At 33.3% G+C, this 19359-nt stretch overlaps 1 protein-coding gene across 1 annotated transcript in view; it reads left to right on the top strand.

The window, feature by feature from the left end:
* The window catches only part of ADAMTS19 (ADAM metallopeptidase with thrombospondin type 1 motif 19), a 224049-nt gene that overhangs the window by 62964 nt on the left and 141726 nt on the right, over window positions 1-19359 (top strand). Inside the window, exon 7 of the mRNA XM_037007335.2 lies at window positions 10964-11007. Within this exon, the coding sequence (XP_036863230.2) occupies window positions 10964-11007 (44 nt within the window). The remainder of the gene's footprint in view (window positions 1-10963; window positions 11008-19359) is intronic.

The following is a 19359-nucleotide window of genomic DNA, read 5'->3' as shown; positions in this document are numbered from 1 at the left end:
TATCTGTAATTATATTCAGACTCTGAATAGTTTCATCACCAAGGAGATATATTTTCCTATATCATTTGGTGTTGGTTTTGAGCCACAGAGACCAAATTTGCCCAAGTTTAGCACCAGAAGAAGTGTCTTTTTGGACTTTTTTGATAGATGGAGAAGATTGTGTGTAATACTTAGAATCTAAAGAAGAAAATTAAAGAATCAGGCATCAAGAAAGACAGCAAAAGGAGCTCTAAAATTCTCAACCACTGGGTTCAGATGATTCAGACCTGGGGCCATTCACATGCTCTTACTTTATTATCCGCTAGATCTTCTGAAAAGGCGGATTTGAATGTGGGCAGGGGGTTAGGGGGTGGGGGCATAGTCCAAATTCTGTGATTAGAAGCCAGTGACCAGAAATATGATGTATTTGAAGGTTGTTTCCCAGTGGAAAGACGCTGGGGTTTGGGGCCAGTGAGAATTTGCCTCAGTGGCTTTGTAGGAATCACTCAGCTTTTTAAAAACATGTGACTTAAGAAACAAGTGTTCTGATTAAGAGCATTCTTGTTTTGGCCAGATTTATAAAACCAAAAGGTTTTATATCTTGAATATTGAAGGGAGTACTGTCCACTAGTTTAATTTAGAAGTTTAAGGTAGGGTAGTGTGAGTGGTTACCTTTTATGGAATAAAATCTCAGTGTGTCTTCTCTCATTTATTTAGAGTTGTTTTTCTAATGTAGGCATGCATTTTCTTAAAGGTCATTTTTTCCAAAAAGTGTATAAATATTAAGACCCCCAATGCTGGTGGACAATACAATTATTTAGTTCATTAAAATTTCTTTTTCTTTGCTATCTACTGTGTAATAACTAACAAAACTTAGTCTACACTGCAACGCTCATTCAGTTGGAACAGTAGATTTTTAAGCCATATGCAATATTGATAGGATTGTATCTTCTATATGGAAAAGAAAATATTTGTGTAGAGTGAAGATTCATGTATCAAATGATAATAGCCAACTTTCAATTATCCAGGATAGATTAACTAGCTTACAGATTTGCCAAAATAATCATATATTTGAGAAAAATAGTAACATTTTGCAGATTAGTGAAAACATGTACTGTTCCTATTGTTTGGAAATGCACTGTAATCAGTACACTGCGTGTGCAACACTCCATTATCTGTATTGACTGCATTTAGGGGATGATCTACTCCCTGCAGTAGGCCCTCTCTGGAGCAAAGATGCCTCTGACTTGCATTGTAAAAGCATTGGCAGGAGAGGGCATGGCCACTAAAACAAATCAAAGCCAAATATTTAAGGGTGGAGTTTAAATGAGCAAAGAAAGGATGAAGGAATAATGTGCAAAAGGGTCTGAGTTTCTCTGCCTCCCTGGAGTCCTAGTGAAGTATTGGAGAAATGTTGTTAGCTAAAAGACCCACAGAAGTAATAAATCTTCCTGTGATTCTTTGTGAAGGCTTTTATGTGATAAACTGTCATTCTTATACTCTTTTTGCAATTTATAACTGCAGACTGGTAAATGTACTTATAAATAATGTATATGAGTTAAATGAATTACATTTATATTAAGTCTGTATTGTGCCTGTATTGCAAATATGTTATTTAAGACTATATTTTATCTCCTTTGTCTGGACTCAACTCTTCTCCCCATGACTCTAGTAATCAAGAGTTGATTCTCTTATCTGTTTCATAGAAACATCTCTGTCAGAAATTTGCCAGGAGGAATAGTAAAAAATTAAAATAGTTGTTAATATTAAAGTATTTCATTCCCAGTTTATTCATACCTGTGGCTATCCACACATAATTTTCTAACTCCAACCTATGGAAGAAAAATGACAATATTGTAGCAATCACTAACTTCTGCAGTAATTAATAACTCACATAATCCTCAGTTATACAAGGATATCTTGGGAAAAATGTTAAATACCAATTGAAATCAATGGGAACATTTGTTCAGGAACTTATTCAGTCTTTTAAGGTTTGGTAAAAGTAGCTGTGTGATATAAAATGTATGAATAAGGCCTACATGGCTTGTTTCTATGTATACAAACATTTAGTGTTTTCAATAAATATGTTTTACTCTGCTTAATTACTGTGTGCTATATCACAGATTGTGATCAGTTCCTTTAATTATGTGATAATCTGGCTGACTAGATGATCAGAAAATCTTCCCATTGTAGAGATCTGAGAATAATGGACAAAATTACTGAAAATCCTTTACATGCACAGATGAGCCAAAAACAAAGAGGGCTCTGGCAAAAAAAAAAGAAAAAAAATGTAGTACTTCTGAGATAATGTGGTAGCTGCCCCAGAAGGAGTTCATTGGATTAAAAAATCTGGGTTCTTGGGCTCAACTCCCACCTGAAGGCTCCTTTTTGAGGCTTTGCACACTGAAAAAGTGGTACTCTCTGAAACCTACAGCCTTAATACAAGTGGGGTCTGGTGAAAACTCTGCAAACAGCACAGGTTGTTAGCAGAAAGTATCCTACGTCAAGCCATGACCACACGGCTCCTCTGCGTATTCACTGCCATGAACATGATTCAAGCATTGAAGACTTAGCTACCCAGGAGGGGCTTTCTTTTGACTTATACCACAGAAGAAAATCATAAATAAAGCACAGCTAAATGAATTCACAGTAGAATTCCAAAACACAAAATGATAACATCTCCCATTGTAAGAGCCAAGATCACATTAAAGAATAATTTAAGAAATTGACACGGATTACATAAAAGCATGTTCACTAGATTAAAAACCAAAATGTGAGAATAAGGTGTTTGGGGGAAAAAGAAGAGTTGATTTGAAAATTGTGAAAATAAAACTTCTATAAAAGGAAAGTATTTATATTTAGAATCTCCATTTCTGAGTCAAAGAGAAGATTAGATGCAGTTTAAGAGAGCATTAGTGACTTGGATGACAGATGTGAGGGATTCTCCTAGAAGGCTGAATAGAATGGTTAAGAGATGGAAATACAAAGGGCACCTGAGAGTTATAGACAACAAAATGAGAGGAACAAGCATGCTCCTGAAGGAGTTCCATAAGAAGAGAGCAGAGAGAATATGAGAGGAATTAGCTAAATAGATGATATGAGAATTTTTATGTGTTCATGGTTCTTCAAATTGAAAAGCATGCAAATACCACGAAAGAGAAAGACAAGCTCAGTACCTAAATACATTTCAATGGGACTGTAGAACTACAGAGACAAAAAATAGACTCTTAAAATTAACCAGAGCTGATGTTATATGTCAGTTACATCTCAATAGAAAACTTAACCAGAAACCAAACACAAAAGAAGAACAAGGTGATTGCAGGCTTCTAATGTACATTTATAAATGCTAGAAAAAAAAAGAAATAATATCTTCAATATGCAGAGGACCAATAAAGTGACCTATATTTTTATCCTTAGTACCATTTATTTATGAATACATGCAAACTAATGAGAATTAAGGAAGCAAAGACTAGAATAATTTGCTATTCATATATCTTCACTGAAGGAAAAGTACACTGAAGGAAATATTTAAAGAAAAGGAGTAACAAGCTCTCCAGAAAGTGAAGATATTACTGAGAAATGAAATTGCTGAATTGTAGGTGAATCTAAATAAGCACTAATGGTTAGAAAAAAACTGTCTAACTTGAGATTTTAAAAGCTGAGATGGAATTATAATGTCAGATAAAAATAACATCAAAGATTGAAGGAAAAGATTGGATTAAAAGCATGTGATGTCCTCTTATTCAGGAGAAGACTAAAGATAATTTATAACTAGACATCTCAAGTGATCTGCAGAACCTGTAACTATGTTATCTTATATGGCAAAAGGGACTTTGTGATGTGGTTGTGTTAACGATTTTGAGATTAGGAAATTATCCTGAATTATCTGGCAGAGACTAATGTAATCACAGGGTATAGGGAAAGAGGAGGCAAAGAGAGACGGTGTGATGATGGAAGCAGAAGTCAAAATGACATAATTACTAGCTTTGAAGATGGAGGGGAACATGAGTCAAGAACTCCAGGCAGCCTTTAGACTGAAAAAGGAAACATAGTCTCACTTAGAGCTTCCAGAAGGAACACAATACTGCTGACACCTTGATTTTAGCCCACTGAACTCCATTTCAGACTTCTGATAGAGACTGTAAGATAATAAATTTGTGCTAAGCTGTTGAATTTGCAAAATTTGTTACAGCAGCAATAGGAAGCTAATACAATGTACTCTAAAATGTAAAGGTAACCATAAATCAAACACAATCTAGTGTTACTTTTCAAAACAGCAGAAGGAGAAAAATAAAACTAGATTTATTTGTAAAGACAAATAACTATGTAACTTATTTTACATGGCAAAAGGGACTTTGCAAATGTGATTATGTTAAGGATTTTGAGACTAGAAAATTATCCTGAATTATCTGGGGGAGCATAATGTAATTACAGGGTATAGGGAAAGAGTATTTACTTATAAAGATATGTAACAGTTTTACAATTTTAACCATATGCTGCTTTTAAGAGACCTAGAGAATATATTGAAAAGAAGTTGAAAATAAAGAAAAGGAAAAAGTTATGCAGAGCAAATATTAGACACAATAGACTTTAACACAGAAAACATTATAAAGCCTAAGTAGAGTTTTTACACAACAAAAACTAATTCAAAGTAATTACACAAATTTAAAGAGATAACTTAGCTTCAACATAAGGCAAAAATCAGCAGAATTACAAGGAGACATCAAATAATTTATAACCACAATGGAATTTTAACAGCTTTTCCTCAGTAACAGATGGAAAAATAAATTAAAAATTTCTCCTTCTATTGAACAGTTGTATAGCAGAGCTTATTATAGCTAGATCTTATGAACATATATAGCTTTGCTCCAATTAGTGAATATACATTTTAAACATGCCTTGAACATGTTTATAAAACTATGAATAAGTATTAGATCACAAAACGTGCTGATAAGCCAAGCAAGATGTGAAATGAAACCTAATCATTGTATTTAATCAATGGAGATATCATTGATGAAATTGACAGGGGTGTTTCACTTAATTTTTGTTTTATTGAAATATAGTTGATATGCAATCTTATATTAGTTTTAAGTATACAATACAGTGTTTCAGCTGTTATCTACATGATTAAATCCTCACCCCAACTAGTGCAGTTACTGTCAGCATAGAAAGATGTAACAGCATCATTGGCTGTATTTTCCCTGATGTACTACCATCTCCATGACAGATTTATATTATGATTGAGAATTTTGTGCCCATTTATCCCCTTCATCCACCCACTCTAGCCCACCCCAATGATAACCACCCATCAGCATCTGTGAATCCGCTGCTATTTTGTTCATTTTGTTTTGTTTTGTTTTTAGATTACAAAAATAAGTGAAATCATGTGGTATTTGCCTTTCTCTGCCAGGCTTATTTCATTTAGCATAATACCCTCTAGATCCATCCATGCTGTCACCAGTGGCAAGATTTCTTTCTTTTCTTGTGACCGAATAATATTCCATTGTATATATGTACCACCTGTTCTTTATCCATTCATCCATTGATGGACATTTTTGTTGCTTCTGTATCTTTGTTATTGTAAATAATGCAGCAATAAACATATATCTTTTTGAATCAAGAATTTTGTTTTCTTTGGGTAAATTCCTAGAAGTGGAATTACTGGGTCATATGGTATTTCTTTCTTTCTTTCTTTTTTTTTGAGGAACCTCTATGCTGCTTTCCACAGTGACTGAACCAATTTGTACTCCTTCCAACAGTGTAGGATGGTTCTGTTTTCTCCACATCCTTGACAACATTTGTTATTCCTTGTCTTTTGGATAGTGGCCATTCGGACTTGTGTGAGGTGATATCTCATTGTGGTTTTGATTTGCATTTCCCTGATTATTAGCCACGGGGAGCATCTTTCCTTGTGCCTGTTGGAATCTGTATTTCTTCTTTGGAGAATTGTCTGTTTAGGTCCTCCACCATTTTTTAAATTGGATTATTGTTTTTTTGGTGTTGGGAATATGAGTTCTTTATATATTTTGGATGTTAGCCTCTTATCAGATATATCATTTATGAATATATTCTCCCATACTGTAAGTTGTCTTTTTGTTCTGCTGATGGTGTCCTTTGCTGTACAGAAGCTATTTAGTTTGATGCACTCCCACTTGTTCATTTTTTATTTCATTTCCCTTGCCCAAGGAGATGCATTGAGGAAAAAATTGTTCATGCTTATGTTCAAGAGATTTTTGCCTATGTTTTCTTCTAAGAGTTTTATGGTTTCATATCTTATATTTAGGTCTTTGATCCATTCCAAGTTTACTTTTGTGCATGGGGTTAGGGAGTAATCCAATTTCATTTGCTTATAGCTGTCCAGTTTTCCCAACACCAGATACTGAAGAGATTGTCTTTTCCCCATTGTATATTCGTGGCTCCTTTATTGTGCATTAATTGACAATAAATGTGTGGGTTTATATCTGAGCTCTCTAGTCTGTTCCATTGATCTATGGGTCTGTTCTTATGCCAGCCCCATACTGTTTGGATTACTGTAGCTTTCTGGTATAGCTTGAAATCAGAGAGCATAATACCCCTAGCTTTGTTCTTTCTCAGGATTATTTTGGCTATTTGGGGTCTTTGTAGTTCCATATGAATTTTGGGATTATTTGCTCTAGTTCATTGAAAAATGCCATTGGTATCTTGATAGCAATTGCATTGAATGTTTAAGTTGCTTTGGGCAGCATGTCCGTTTTGAAAGTATTAGTCCTTTCTATCCATGAGCATGAGATAGATTTCAATGTATTAGTGTCTTCCTTAATTTCTCTCCTAAATGTCCTAGAGTTTTCAGAGTACAGGTCTGTCACCTTCTTGGTTAGGTTTACTCCTAGGTATTTTATTCTTTTTGATGCATTGTAAATGGAATTGCTTTTCTGATTCCTCTTTCTGCTAGTTCATTGTTAGTATATAGGAATGAAACATTTCTGTGTCTTAATTTTGTATCCTGCAACTTTGCTGGATCCAATTATTAGTTCTAATATTTTGTGATGGAGTCTTTAAGTTATGTCATCTGCAAATAGTGACAGTTTTTCTTCTTCCTTACTGATTTGGATGCCTTTATCTCTTTATCTTGTCTGATCACTGTGGCTAGAACCTCCACTACTATGTTGAATAAAAATGGTGAGAGTAGACATCCTTGTTTTGTTCCTGATCTTTGAGTAAAAGCTTTCAGCTTTTTGCCATTGAATATGATGTTATCTGTGGGTTTGTTGTATATGGCATTTATTATGTTGAGGTGTATTCCTCTATTCACATTTTGTTGAGAGTTTTTATCATGAATGGAAGTTGAATTTTGCCAAATGCTTTTCCAGTATTTATTGAAATTGTGTGGTTTTTATCCTTTTTGTTGTTGTGAATGTTTCACATTGATTTATAAATGTTGTACTGTCCTTGCATCCCTGGAATACAGTTGTGATGGATGATCTTTTGATGTATTTTAAAATTTGGATTGGTAATATTTTGTTGAGGATTTTTGCATTTGTATTTATCATGGATATTGGTATATAATTTTCTTTTTTTGTAGTTTCTTTGTCTGGTTTTGACATTAGACAGCTGCTGGCCTCATAGAATTAATTCGGAAGTATTTCCTCCTCATCTACCTTTTGGAATATTTTAGGAAGGGTGGGTATTAGCTCTTCTTTAAGTGTTTGGTAGAATGCAGTAGAGAAGCCACCTGATAATAGACTTTTCTGTGTTGGGAGTTTCTTGATTACCAATTCAGTTTCATTACTGGAAATTGATCTGTCAAGATTTTCTGCTTTTCCCTGGGTCAGTCCTGGAAGGTTGTACTTCTCTAGGAATTAGTCCATTTTTTATAGGGTGTCAAATTTATTGGCATATAATTTTTCAAAGAATTCTCTTGTAATTTGTTGTATTTCTGTGTCAGCTGTAACAATTCCTTTTTCATTTCTTATTGTGTTTATTTGTGTCCTGTCTTTTTTTCTTGGCTAGGGGTTTGTCTGTTTATCTTCTCAATGAATCAGCTTTTGGTTTCATTGATATTATTCTATTTTTATTCTTCCCTATTTTATTTATTTCTCCTCTGATCTTTATTATGTCCCTCCTTCTACTAACTTTGGGTTTTATTTGTTATTCATTTTCTAGTTTCTTGTGAATTTAGACTGTTTATTTGGGATTGTTATTCTTTCTTGATGCAGGCCTGTATTGCTATGTATTTCCCTCTTAAAATTGCTGTTGTGGCATTGTATGTTTTGAACTGTTGTATTTTGTTTTCATTTATCTCCATGTATTGTTTGATTTCCTCTTTGATCCATTGATTATTTAGAAGCATGTTTTTTAGCCTCCCATGTATTTGTGGGGGTTTTTTTTCTTCAAGAAATTAATTTCTAGTTTCATACCACTGTGATCTTAAAGATGCTTGGTCCAGTTACAGTCTTTTTGAATTTATTGAGGCTTTTTTTGTGATCTATTTGTCTCCTAATTGTGATCTATTCTAGAAAATGTTCCATGTGCACTTAAGAAAAAATGCATATCTCACTGCTTTTGGGTAGAACATTCTGTAGATATTTGTTCAGTCCATCTGATCTTGTGTGTTGTTCAGTGCCTCTGTTTCCTTATTTATTTTCTGTCTGGTTGTTCTGTCTATTGATGTGATTGGTGTTTTGAAGTCCCTAGTATGATTGAGTTGTGGCCTATTTCTCTCTTTGCATTTGTTTTACACTCCTATGTGGGTGCATAGATATTTATAATGGTTATACACTCTTGTTGAGCTGACCCCTTTATCATTATGTAATGTACCTCTTTGTCCCTTGTTATTTTCTTTGAAATGTTTTTTTTTCTTATACAGGTACTGCTACTCCTGCTTTTTTCTCATTATTTGCATGAAATATCTTTTTCCATCCCTTCACTTTCAGTCTGTGTATGTCTTTGAGTCTGAAATGAGTCTCTTGTAGGCAGCATATAGATGGGTCTTGTTTCTTCATCCATTCTGTGTCCTGTGTGTTTTGATTGGTGGATTCAGTCCATTTACATTTAAGATAGTTATTAATAGGTATGTATTTATTGCCATTTTATTAATTGATTTCTGGTTGTTTCTGTAGTTCCTCTCTGATCCTTTCTTCCTCTTTTATATTCTTCTCTTATCTGATGGTTTTTAGTGTTGTGACTGGATTCCTTTAAAAAAATTTTTTTTGTTTATGTATTATAGGCTTTAGATTTGTGGTTACCATAGATAGTTTTCTAAATATCTAACAGTCTGTATTTTGTCACTCTATCAGTCTAAAATTACTTCTTTTTTATTCTTCTTTTGCATCTATACATATTAGATGTCATAGTCTGGATTTTTTGTGTATCCCTTGACAGATTTTATGTATAGTTGTTTTTACTACTATTTTTTTAAAACTTCACTTACTTAGCAATTGGTTTACTACCTTTAGTGTGGATTTATTTTCACTGATGAAAGATATTTAGGTTTAAGAACATTTTCATGTACAGAAGCCCCTTTAACATATCCTGTATGGCCAGTTTAATGGTGGTGAATTCTTTTCACTTTTGTTTATCTGGGAAACTTTTAATCTCTCCTTCAGTTCTGAGTGATAACCTTGCTAGAGGATTCTTGGTTGGAGGTGTTTCCATTTCAGTACATTAAATATTTTATACCCCTTCCTTCTGGCCTGTAAATTTTCTGCTGAGAAGACTGCTGATTCCCCTTTGTAAGTAATTTTTTGTCTCTATATATGCTCTCAATACCCTCCCTTTATTCCTAATGTTTGCTGTTTTAATTGTTACTTGTCTGTTGTTATGTTCCTGGGGTTCTTTTTGTTAGAGGCTCTCTGTGCTTCCAGAATCTGGGTGTCTATTTCCTTCCCCAGACTGGGGAAGTTTTCAGCAATTTTTCTTCAAAGAGGTTTTCTACTACTTTTTTTTTTCAATTTTCTCTCATACACACCCAAAGACTAATTGCAATATTATTTGTAATAGTAAAATTCTGCAGAACCTAAATGCTCATCAATAGGAAACTGCTTAATTTATGGTACAGGACTAGCAGTAACAAGAAACAACAAAAATATCAAGTAGCTTTTGAGAGGCTACCATGTGACTGGCATTATTTTAAATGACTTTTAGGTGTTAACTCCTTGAGCCCACACACTGAACCTGTATTTTAAATGTTTTATATGTGTTAAATCATCTAATCTGTATGATAAACATGTGGTATGTAAATATCATCATTACTTCTATTTTTTAGATGAGGTTACTGAGGCACAAATGGGTAATTAAGTTGCCTAAGATTACATAACTAGTAAAAGGCAGATAAAGTTTTACTTTCATATAGTTTGCCTCTAAAGCTCCTAACTTGTACAGAATGCTCTCCAAGATCTAGTAGTCAAATAAAGAGCAAATTGTAGAATATTATTCATGGTTAGATCCCAGCTATGTAAAAATAATTATTTTCTTGTGCCATTATTAAAATGATTATTATTAGTCTTCTAAAATTCTTGCCAATTGATGGTATAAAATGTTATGTCCTTTTAAAATGTATTTCTTATGTTTAAATCTTCAATCTGGAAGTCATTTGTGTCATGTGAAGTAGAGATATTACAATGTTTTTCATGAAGAAAGTCATGTCTCAACACCAGACACTATTTTTTTTGTAATAAAAAAAATAGAATACTGTAAAATTCAAAACAAGATGAAATTTCATTTTTGAAATGTTAGCTATGGAATAGGGCAACATTTTTCAGGATTATTTCAGATAAAAATATATCATAAAAATATTAGTCATTTCTATATCATTATATGTTCTATAGAAATAATATCATTTCTATAGAACATTTTCTTAGAATTAAAAATAGTCATTTTCAGTTTTACTAAGTACCTGGAGAAAAAGGGTGTGGTTCAGTTATTCATGTAACTATTAAATATGATTCATAATCTATTGTTTATGGAAAATTTTATTTTTACTTCAATTGTCTACTTTTCTTTCTAGGAAAGACTTCTGTGTACACAAAGATGAACCATGTGATACTGTTGGTAAGTGCACCTTAAAATTTTTACACTTTGAGGAGTTCTGAGAATGTTGAATATGTCAGTTGTTTAAATATAGGAAATTATTTGAGAGTGCTAGTTTTAATGGAGTATTTTTAGAATGTCAAAGATGTATATTCAACCTATATTTTTAATCATGTGTTATCACTTCAGTTATTAATGAAACAGCTTAAAAACATGTATACACTGTATATGGAGGAAAACTTTACTCAATGCTTTAGAATTACATGAGTTCTTTTTTGCTATTTTTCCAGAGATATACACATGGGTTCAATAAAATTCTATTATTATTGGTAAACTAAAGCAAAATATATTAATGACAATATGATTGACCTTTTACAGGCTAATGGATTTGCTTTTGAGTTATACATGCTTGAAGTTCTTTGTAGACTATATCAAAGGAAGTTCATCTAAGTTGCCTGACAAATGGGATTCTCTTTACATAAAGTAGCAAATTTTCTGTATTTTGTCCTTGGATATCTAAAATTCTAAAACATAACCATATAGCTAATGGAATCCATTAAACCACAGTTTTTACTTTTGAGAGAATGGTAACATATATGCTAATATAAATGCATCTGTATAAATATACCTTTCCACATATATATCTAGATAGATAAATATGAACTACATATAAAATATGTAACTATATATAGTTTTAAATCATATAGCTGTAAATAATAAGGTATTAGGAAGGTATATTTAATAGTCATAATCTAGTTTTGACATACCATATAAGGTTCATTAGTATAGGGGAATAGTATTTTGCCATCTTTGAGGCATCATTTGTTCTTTGTTACATAAACAAAAATAGGGGTATAAATAGAATAAATGGTATGGGTCTTTAAAAAAATAACTCTTACTAGTTCAATTAACTTAAGTTCTCATCAACTTAAGATGATTTAGATCTAAGGTACTAAGTGGAAGTTAGTTATAATAGTTGAAAGCACATGATGATGGATTCAAAGGAATGTTTGGTTCAGAAGGGATTATAAACATAAAACAAGCTGGACACCTCAGGAAAAGCTGAGTTCATTTAGCGATGGTATTCCTAATGTTAACTTACTGCTTTCTGCCATTCTCTTCTCCTCTTCTTCCCTAAATCTCCAGAAATTAAATCTTGAAACATAATTTTCATTAACCCTAACCATGATAGCTTTTGATTACTAATAAAGCTTGTCTCAAAATTTCCCTCCACTTAAAACAACTGTGTTGCTCCTAAAGCCATCTTTAATATAGGCCCATCAGTTCTTGCTCCTTCCAAGCCCCTGAAAGAATTCATCCACCCAGGCAGGATCTTCCACAATTATGCTCACTCATCACCTCTTTACAGCATGGATGTGCAGACTAAGGAAACAAGTACTAATAAGGGGCAAGCCAGTTTCTTTTTATTATGACTATGTTTCATACCTTCCTAAATCTGGAAATTAGGAAATAGCGTACATGTACATGACATATATTATCTATGAAACTTATTTTCTGGTTTAGAACACATTTGAATAATGAAGTAACTTGGTGTGTTTGAACAATCAGTGGGTAGAGTTCGTCTGAAGAATGATATCATTAGTCCTCAGCTCTGTTCTCCTGTCCATAAGGGCTTGATAAAAATTGGTTTTAAATATTGTAGTGTAGGATTTGGATAGTCCAATACCCTTCCTGAGATCACTCTGTATTTTTTGTGTTTAGATTCTTTAGATCACATTTGGCATCACTAAATCCTTGTTTCCCCCCTCTGTATCTTATGGTAGTTTTTTTTCTCACCCCAAATATGATACAAGTGTCTTTTTCCTATTTAGTCTTGAGCAGAGTAAAAATATGAAGTAGTTCTTCAGGATAGGTAAGATGAAAAGCTGTAACAACCAAGAAAGAATAGGCTCTTCACCCTGATCTTTACACTCACAAAAAATACCATCACACTAACCATGCTTATGCTTAGAGATTGTACATTGATAGGGTCTGGAAAGACATTTGTTAAAAATAGGTATCGCGGTTGCCATCTCATTGTCCGCGCATCTACCACTGTGCAGCCACAGTGCCATGTAGATTTCAGGACCTTAGGCCTAACCCAGGAGGCAGATGACGTTGCTGTGGTTGGGACATGTGATCTGTCACCCATGTTTGTCTCATTAAACTACAGAAAGGAGCATTTTTCATAGTTAGAACTTGTTCATGTGTGTAAACAAGGCAAAATGCAACCTTGATCAGTATAATCATAAAGGAAAACAGCCTTCAGGTGAAGCCGGACTCATACACTGCAGAATGGAGAGATGAAGGGTGCCTGTCTCCTCAATGATATTGCAAAATTACTGCAACCTTGTCTAACTCTGGGCTTCTGAATGTGTAAGCCAGTAAATATCCTTATTATTTAAGCCCATTTAAGGCTTTTATTTCTCTAACTTGAAGCTTGAGGCAGAGATCTTTCCTGATACTCATATATTCATTTATAAGAAAAAATACAGGGCAATAGTAATCATTTCCCCTTTTATTAAGAGGGTTTTGGTAAACTGCTCTGTGACTCATTCCAAAAATTAAAAAGGTACGTGTGGCTTATTGGTCTCCTTAACAGTCCTCAATCTCTACTATAACAAAACAAGAGACATGGGGGTTAAATCAATAAAGTGTTTATTAGTAAACATTTTAAAATCTCATGTAATACTGTGGGTTGCATCAGGTGCTTTTCTTTAGTCATCTTTTTCTTAGCTTTTCTCTCCTCGGTATAGTGAGAAGGAAAGGACAGCAGTTAAAAGCTTTAAATGTATGTTCCTAACTTGAATTATAAATCGAGAGGAATGCCTGTATTTTGCAGTGGTGTGACTTACACTGTGCATTGTGTTTGAGCAACACTGTCATAGACATCAGCACATTTAATTCCTTCAAAATCTGAACTTTCCTGTTTTATTCACATTATTACTTTATAGATGAAGAGAACTCTGAAATAGAGCAGAGCTTGGCTTTTGAAGTCAGACATCTAGATTTAAATCAGGTCTACTGTTTATTAACTACCTAAGTGTGGACACATGCTCTCACACATTCAGTTTGTATGCCTCACCTGTACAAGAGAGGCTGTATTACTGACCTCACAAATGTTGTGAAATTGTGACACTTGGTACTGAGTATGCATTGGTTTGTGTCACATTCTTTTATTCCCCTCAGGCTGATAATAAATTTTCCCAGCATCTCCGTCAGTCTGTGATGCTGGCCTCTGCCTCAGAGCCTCTTGCTATAATGAAAGTCAGCTTTCCTTTGTAACATGATAAGTTCGTATAGTAGAGGACAATACAACTAGAAAACTAAAGGTGAGAAAAATATCTTAGAATGAGGTCATAGAGTAAAATTGTACAAATTAAAATATATAACGAAATGATAAATACCCACTTGGAAATAACATTTATTTACCAGCATTTTAATTTTGAAACAATAGGGTACTCTGCTCATTTGCTAATGCAAAAGATATGTACGTGTTAAATGATTTGAGCCACATCATTGTTATGGAATATTATGAATAAATGCTTCAGTTGATATTTTCTACATGTTTATTTAGCTCATAGTTGAAAAGCTATTTAGAGGGTAAAAGGTAAAAATTTTTTTGCCATCCTCTCAATCATACTTCTGCCTGTTGTTTTAGTTGCTTAGATGGTTTGATTGATTGGTAGGTAAGTATATAGATACTGGAAGAAAATGCTATTAAATGTTTTAATCAACAAAATATTAATTCTGAACTGGGTGTTCATCTTTTAACATTTCTGAAATTGAGATTCATTTTGTAATCAGTGACTTGTTAGAATTGTGTCATAGTTTAATTCAATCTTAGGTTGGATGAACTATCACAGAATCCTTAAATTTCAGGGGGCATGAAGCATCATTCCAGATTCAAGTGGCAACTATTTATCTGTCAGTATTGCTGACAGATATGTTAGATTGCACAGCACAGGGAAGTGAGGGTTGCAGGTGGAATTTAGGCCACCAGTCAACTGACCTTAATAGAGGGAGATTATCCTGTGCTAATCACAAGGGTCCTCAAATACAGCAGAGGGAAGCAGAAGAGTTCAGAGTCAGAGAGATGTGATGACTGAAAACACACACAGAGAGATGTGATGGGAGAAGGATCTGACTCATGAATACTGGTTTTGAAGCTGGAGGGAGGGGGACCCAAGTAAATATACACAGGCAGCTATGGAACCTAAAAAAAAAGGCAAGGAAATGGCTTCTGTTCTAGAGCTTCCAGAAGGGAGCTAGTCAGCCCTGTGATGCCTTCATTTTAGCCCACGAGATCTGGGCCACACTTCTAATGGAGAGGATTGTAAGGTCATCAATTTGGGTGTTTTAAGTAATTAAGTGTATGATAATTTGTTACAGAAACCATAAAAAAGCTATGCTTTCCAGTAACTATTTACTCCCCATGACTTATTGAGAAGAAATAAAGAAACATGGTGGTTTCAAATCTTTAGACTGTGGGGTTAAATTAAAAAATAGATACTTTTATCATGATATACAAATATATAGAAGGCACAACAAACTGGTTTAACAAACTCAAATTATTGTAGTTGACCATTTCTAGCTGAGAGACTAGACCAAAAAGTTGTCAATATCATCCATGAACAATGAAAGAAATAGAACCAACTCTTTAACATCTTTCCAATAAATACCAAGCTGTGATGATTTTGCAGGTGATTTCTACTAAAATCCCAAAGAGCAGATCATTCCAGAATTATACAGACTATTTTAGAGAATAGAAAAGGATGAATTAAAACCATATAAATTTCTTAACAAATCCTGAAAAGTTCAATGTAAGAAAGAAAATTAGTGTTATTCTCACTCAGGAAAAAATTGAGATAATTCTAAAACAAATATTAACAGACATTATCTCATAATGTATTTTAAAAATAACCAGGTAGGATTATTCCAGATTTATTCCATAGATATAGGAGTAGTTTAACATTAGAAAAAAACATAAAATGTAACTAATCCAATCAAAGCTAAAAGCCATATGATCATCACAGCAGATGAAGAAACTGTTTTTCGTACAATTCAGAACACATTCATGATAAAAGCTCTTGGCAAAATAAGACTAAGTAGGATCTTAATTAACCCTGTTAAGATTGTTTACTAAACATGCATAAGTAAGGTTTTTTTTAAGAATACTGAAGCATTAAAAGAATTTCTCTTAAAATCAGAGACAAAGAAATGATTCTATTATCACTATTCTATTTAACAATGTGCTGGAAACTTTAGGCCTTAAAATGAAGTGGATATTATGATTGTCTACATTTTAAAAACCACAGAAAATATGGCATTAAATTATTGAGATTAATAGGAAGTTAGGTGGTTAGATACCAAATCCATATTCAACAACCAACAGCAATTGGCAGTGAGACGTTTATCAAAAATTCTATTAAATATATATGGAAAAAATAAAATTCTTTGGGATATAGCTAATGATGAATACATAAAACATAGAGAGAAAATTATTGAGCTATCTTGCAATTTAATAAAGGTGACATAACTCAATGAAAACATAAACTGTGTCCATGGTCTGAGACTATAAATATACAGTGTCCCTCAAACTTGTCTATTGATATAAAGTGTTTCCATTAAAGTTCTAACAGGAATTTTGCAGGAAAATTGACAGACTGATTCTAAATAGTATATGGAGAAGCATAGGCCTCAGAATTGCCAAGACACTAGTTAAAGAAAAAATGTGAGGGTGGAACTGATCTATCAGATACCCACATATAGTATATGATAAATAAGATGGAACACTAGGAGAGGAGGCCCATTATGTTAAGACAATTATTCACGTGGAGAAAAGTTGAAATGAATCCCATATGATTTAGATTTTTAAAAACTTAGAAAACAAAACTTAGAAAATCTTATATTTTTGAGATACAGATTTTTCTAAAAGGACACCAAAATGCTAAACATAAAGGAAATTACTTGATGAATTTGATTATGTTAGTATTTAAATGTTCTATCAAAAAGACAGTGGAGAAAAATGCCAAGCTTTTATTAGGCAGAAGATAGCATATCTCACAGATTTTAAGGTGCCTTCCTTGTCACTGATCTTGACATACTCTTATTCTATGTACCACTAAAGAGAAAAAAAATAAAACAATGTGGTGAATACTAATTGTGAGATATTATTGTTTTTAAGACATACCACAATGTGAAATAATGTGAATCTTGGAATTGGTGATACATAGTATTCACAACACATATAACCAACAAAGTATTGGAACCCAGAGTATCAAAGCAACTTCTCTGTAGCAGTGAGAAGGAAACAAATAAGCAAGCAGATGTGCCAAATAGGGCAAAAAAACTCTACCAGCCATTTTTAGAACAGAATACCTCAAGGGCTGAATTTTTTTTTAAAAAAAGAATAACCTTACTGGGAATAAGGGAGATGTATATTCAGATCACAAGGAAATTTCCACCAGTGAGACTGATAAAATAAAAAGTCTGATATTTTCAAGTTTTGGAAAGAATGTGCAATCTTTTATACTTCAGGAGGGAATGTAAATTTGGTATAACCCCTCAGAAAACCTTTGGCAGTGTTTCCTAAGTCAGGCACATGGATAACCTGTAAACATTAATTCTACTCATAGGTATATGCCTAAGAGAATCCTATTTGCACTAAAGACATATAATAGAACATTAATAGTCATCAATCAAGAGTAAAGTAATTAATCAACATTTGAGGAATCAAAAAAGCACAGTGTGTGTGTATACTGTGTAACTGGAGAATAACACCTGGTGGGAGACTGTAGAGAAAATAAATGTGAAGCCTCAAACTGTGAAGAATTTCAACATTTTCACCTTCAGTTAGAGGATGAGAACTCAGCAAGTGAGCTGGAGATGTGTTTACTCTAGAAATGTAACCATATATCCATAATTTACCAAAGTCTAAAGTTAATGTTTTTTCTTCTCTTAGGAATACATGGTCCTGAGAACACTTCACATACCATGTCCTGACTGTAGGCAATTATTATTTTTAAATTTTCATTTCATTTTTAAAACCCACAAGATTTTATTATGGTTTTCTACAGTCAGTACTTAATTAGACTTATACACATATTTATAATTTTATTAGTTCTTCATTCTTTCTTGTAACCTAGATCTATCTTCTGACAGTACTACCCGGATAACTGAAGTGATATTGATTAGAATTGCCTTTAGCAAAGATCTGCTAATGGCAGATCTTTTAAGTTTTTTTGTGTGTGAAGATGTTTTAATTTCAGCATCATTCTTAGAAAGATATTTTAAGTGAGAACAGAATCCCAATGTTTTGGGTGCATGGTTCTGTTTTGTCTTGTTTCAGCATGTTGTAGATAAAGTTTACTTGCCCCTGGCATCCACTGATGCTCTTGAGAATTCAACTATCAGTTTGAACTCCTTTTAAAGTAATCTATGTGGCTTTAAGGTCTTTTTAAATTCTTTGTTCTATGCAGTCATTATTATAACTGTCCTTCCTCCCATCCTGCATTCCTTCTTTTTTTTTCTTTATTTAGTTTATTTATTTATTTATTTATTTATTTTTACATGAAGGACATTATGTTTACTAGGCTCCCCCCTTCACCAAGTCCCCCCCACATACCCCTTCACAGTCACTGTCCATCTGTGTAGTAAGATGCTGTAAAATCACTACTTGTCTTCTTTGTGTTGCACATCCCTCCCCGTGCCCCCCACTCACTATACATGCCTGCCCTCCTTGCTTGCCATCATCTGTCTATCTGATCATCCATCCAAAATGTCTAGTTCTTGATTTTCATTTGTCCTTTCTTTGTATTTTTTCATGCTTCCTGAATCTAAGGACTTATGTCTTTTTTTATTCTGTAGCATTCTCTTAACAGTATCTCCTCAAATATGTTTACCCCCATTCTTTCTACCCATTCTCTCTGGAAATCCTAATAAAATTAGGTATCAGGTTCTTGTTCAGTTTCCCACATCTCTAATTCTTTATCCATATCCATCTTTGTCTTTCTCTGTTGTCCTCCAGGTAAATTTTTTAAGCTTTATTTCTGTTTATACTAACTTTGTATTTTCATAATATGCTATTTAAATCTGTTTAACTTATTTATTGAGGATTTTTTTTAAGTCTCAGTAGTTCTTGTGTTCTGAGACATCCCATCTGATTCTTTCTTACATCTGTTATGGCATTTTGATAATACTGAGCCTTCCTCTTGATTTCAGTCTCTTCTTTTAGGTCTCTATCATTTAAAGTGTACTTTTAGACAGTCGTAACTGATAATTTTGTTATTGCAGTTCTTGTTATTCTAGTCCTGTTTGTTGGTTTTGCTAAATCCTGTTCATGATGACTTTTCATAGGTTATATAATGTTGT

Source organism: Manis javanica, chromosome 14, assembly GCF_040802235.1.
Source record: "Manis javanica isolate MJ-LG chromosome 14, MJ_LKY, whole genome shotgun sequence".
Lineage (NCBI taxonomy): Eukaryota > Metazoa > Chordata > Mammalia > Pholidota > Manidae > Manis > Manis javanica.
This window is presented reverse-complemented; position numbering and strand designations above follow the sequence as displayed.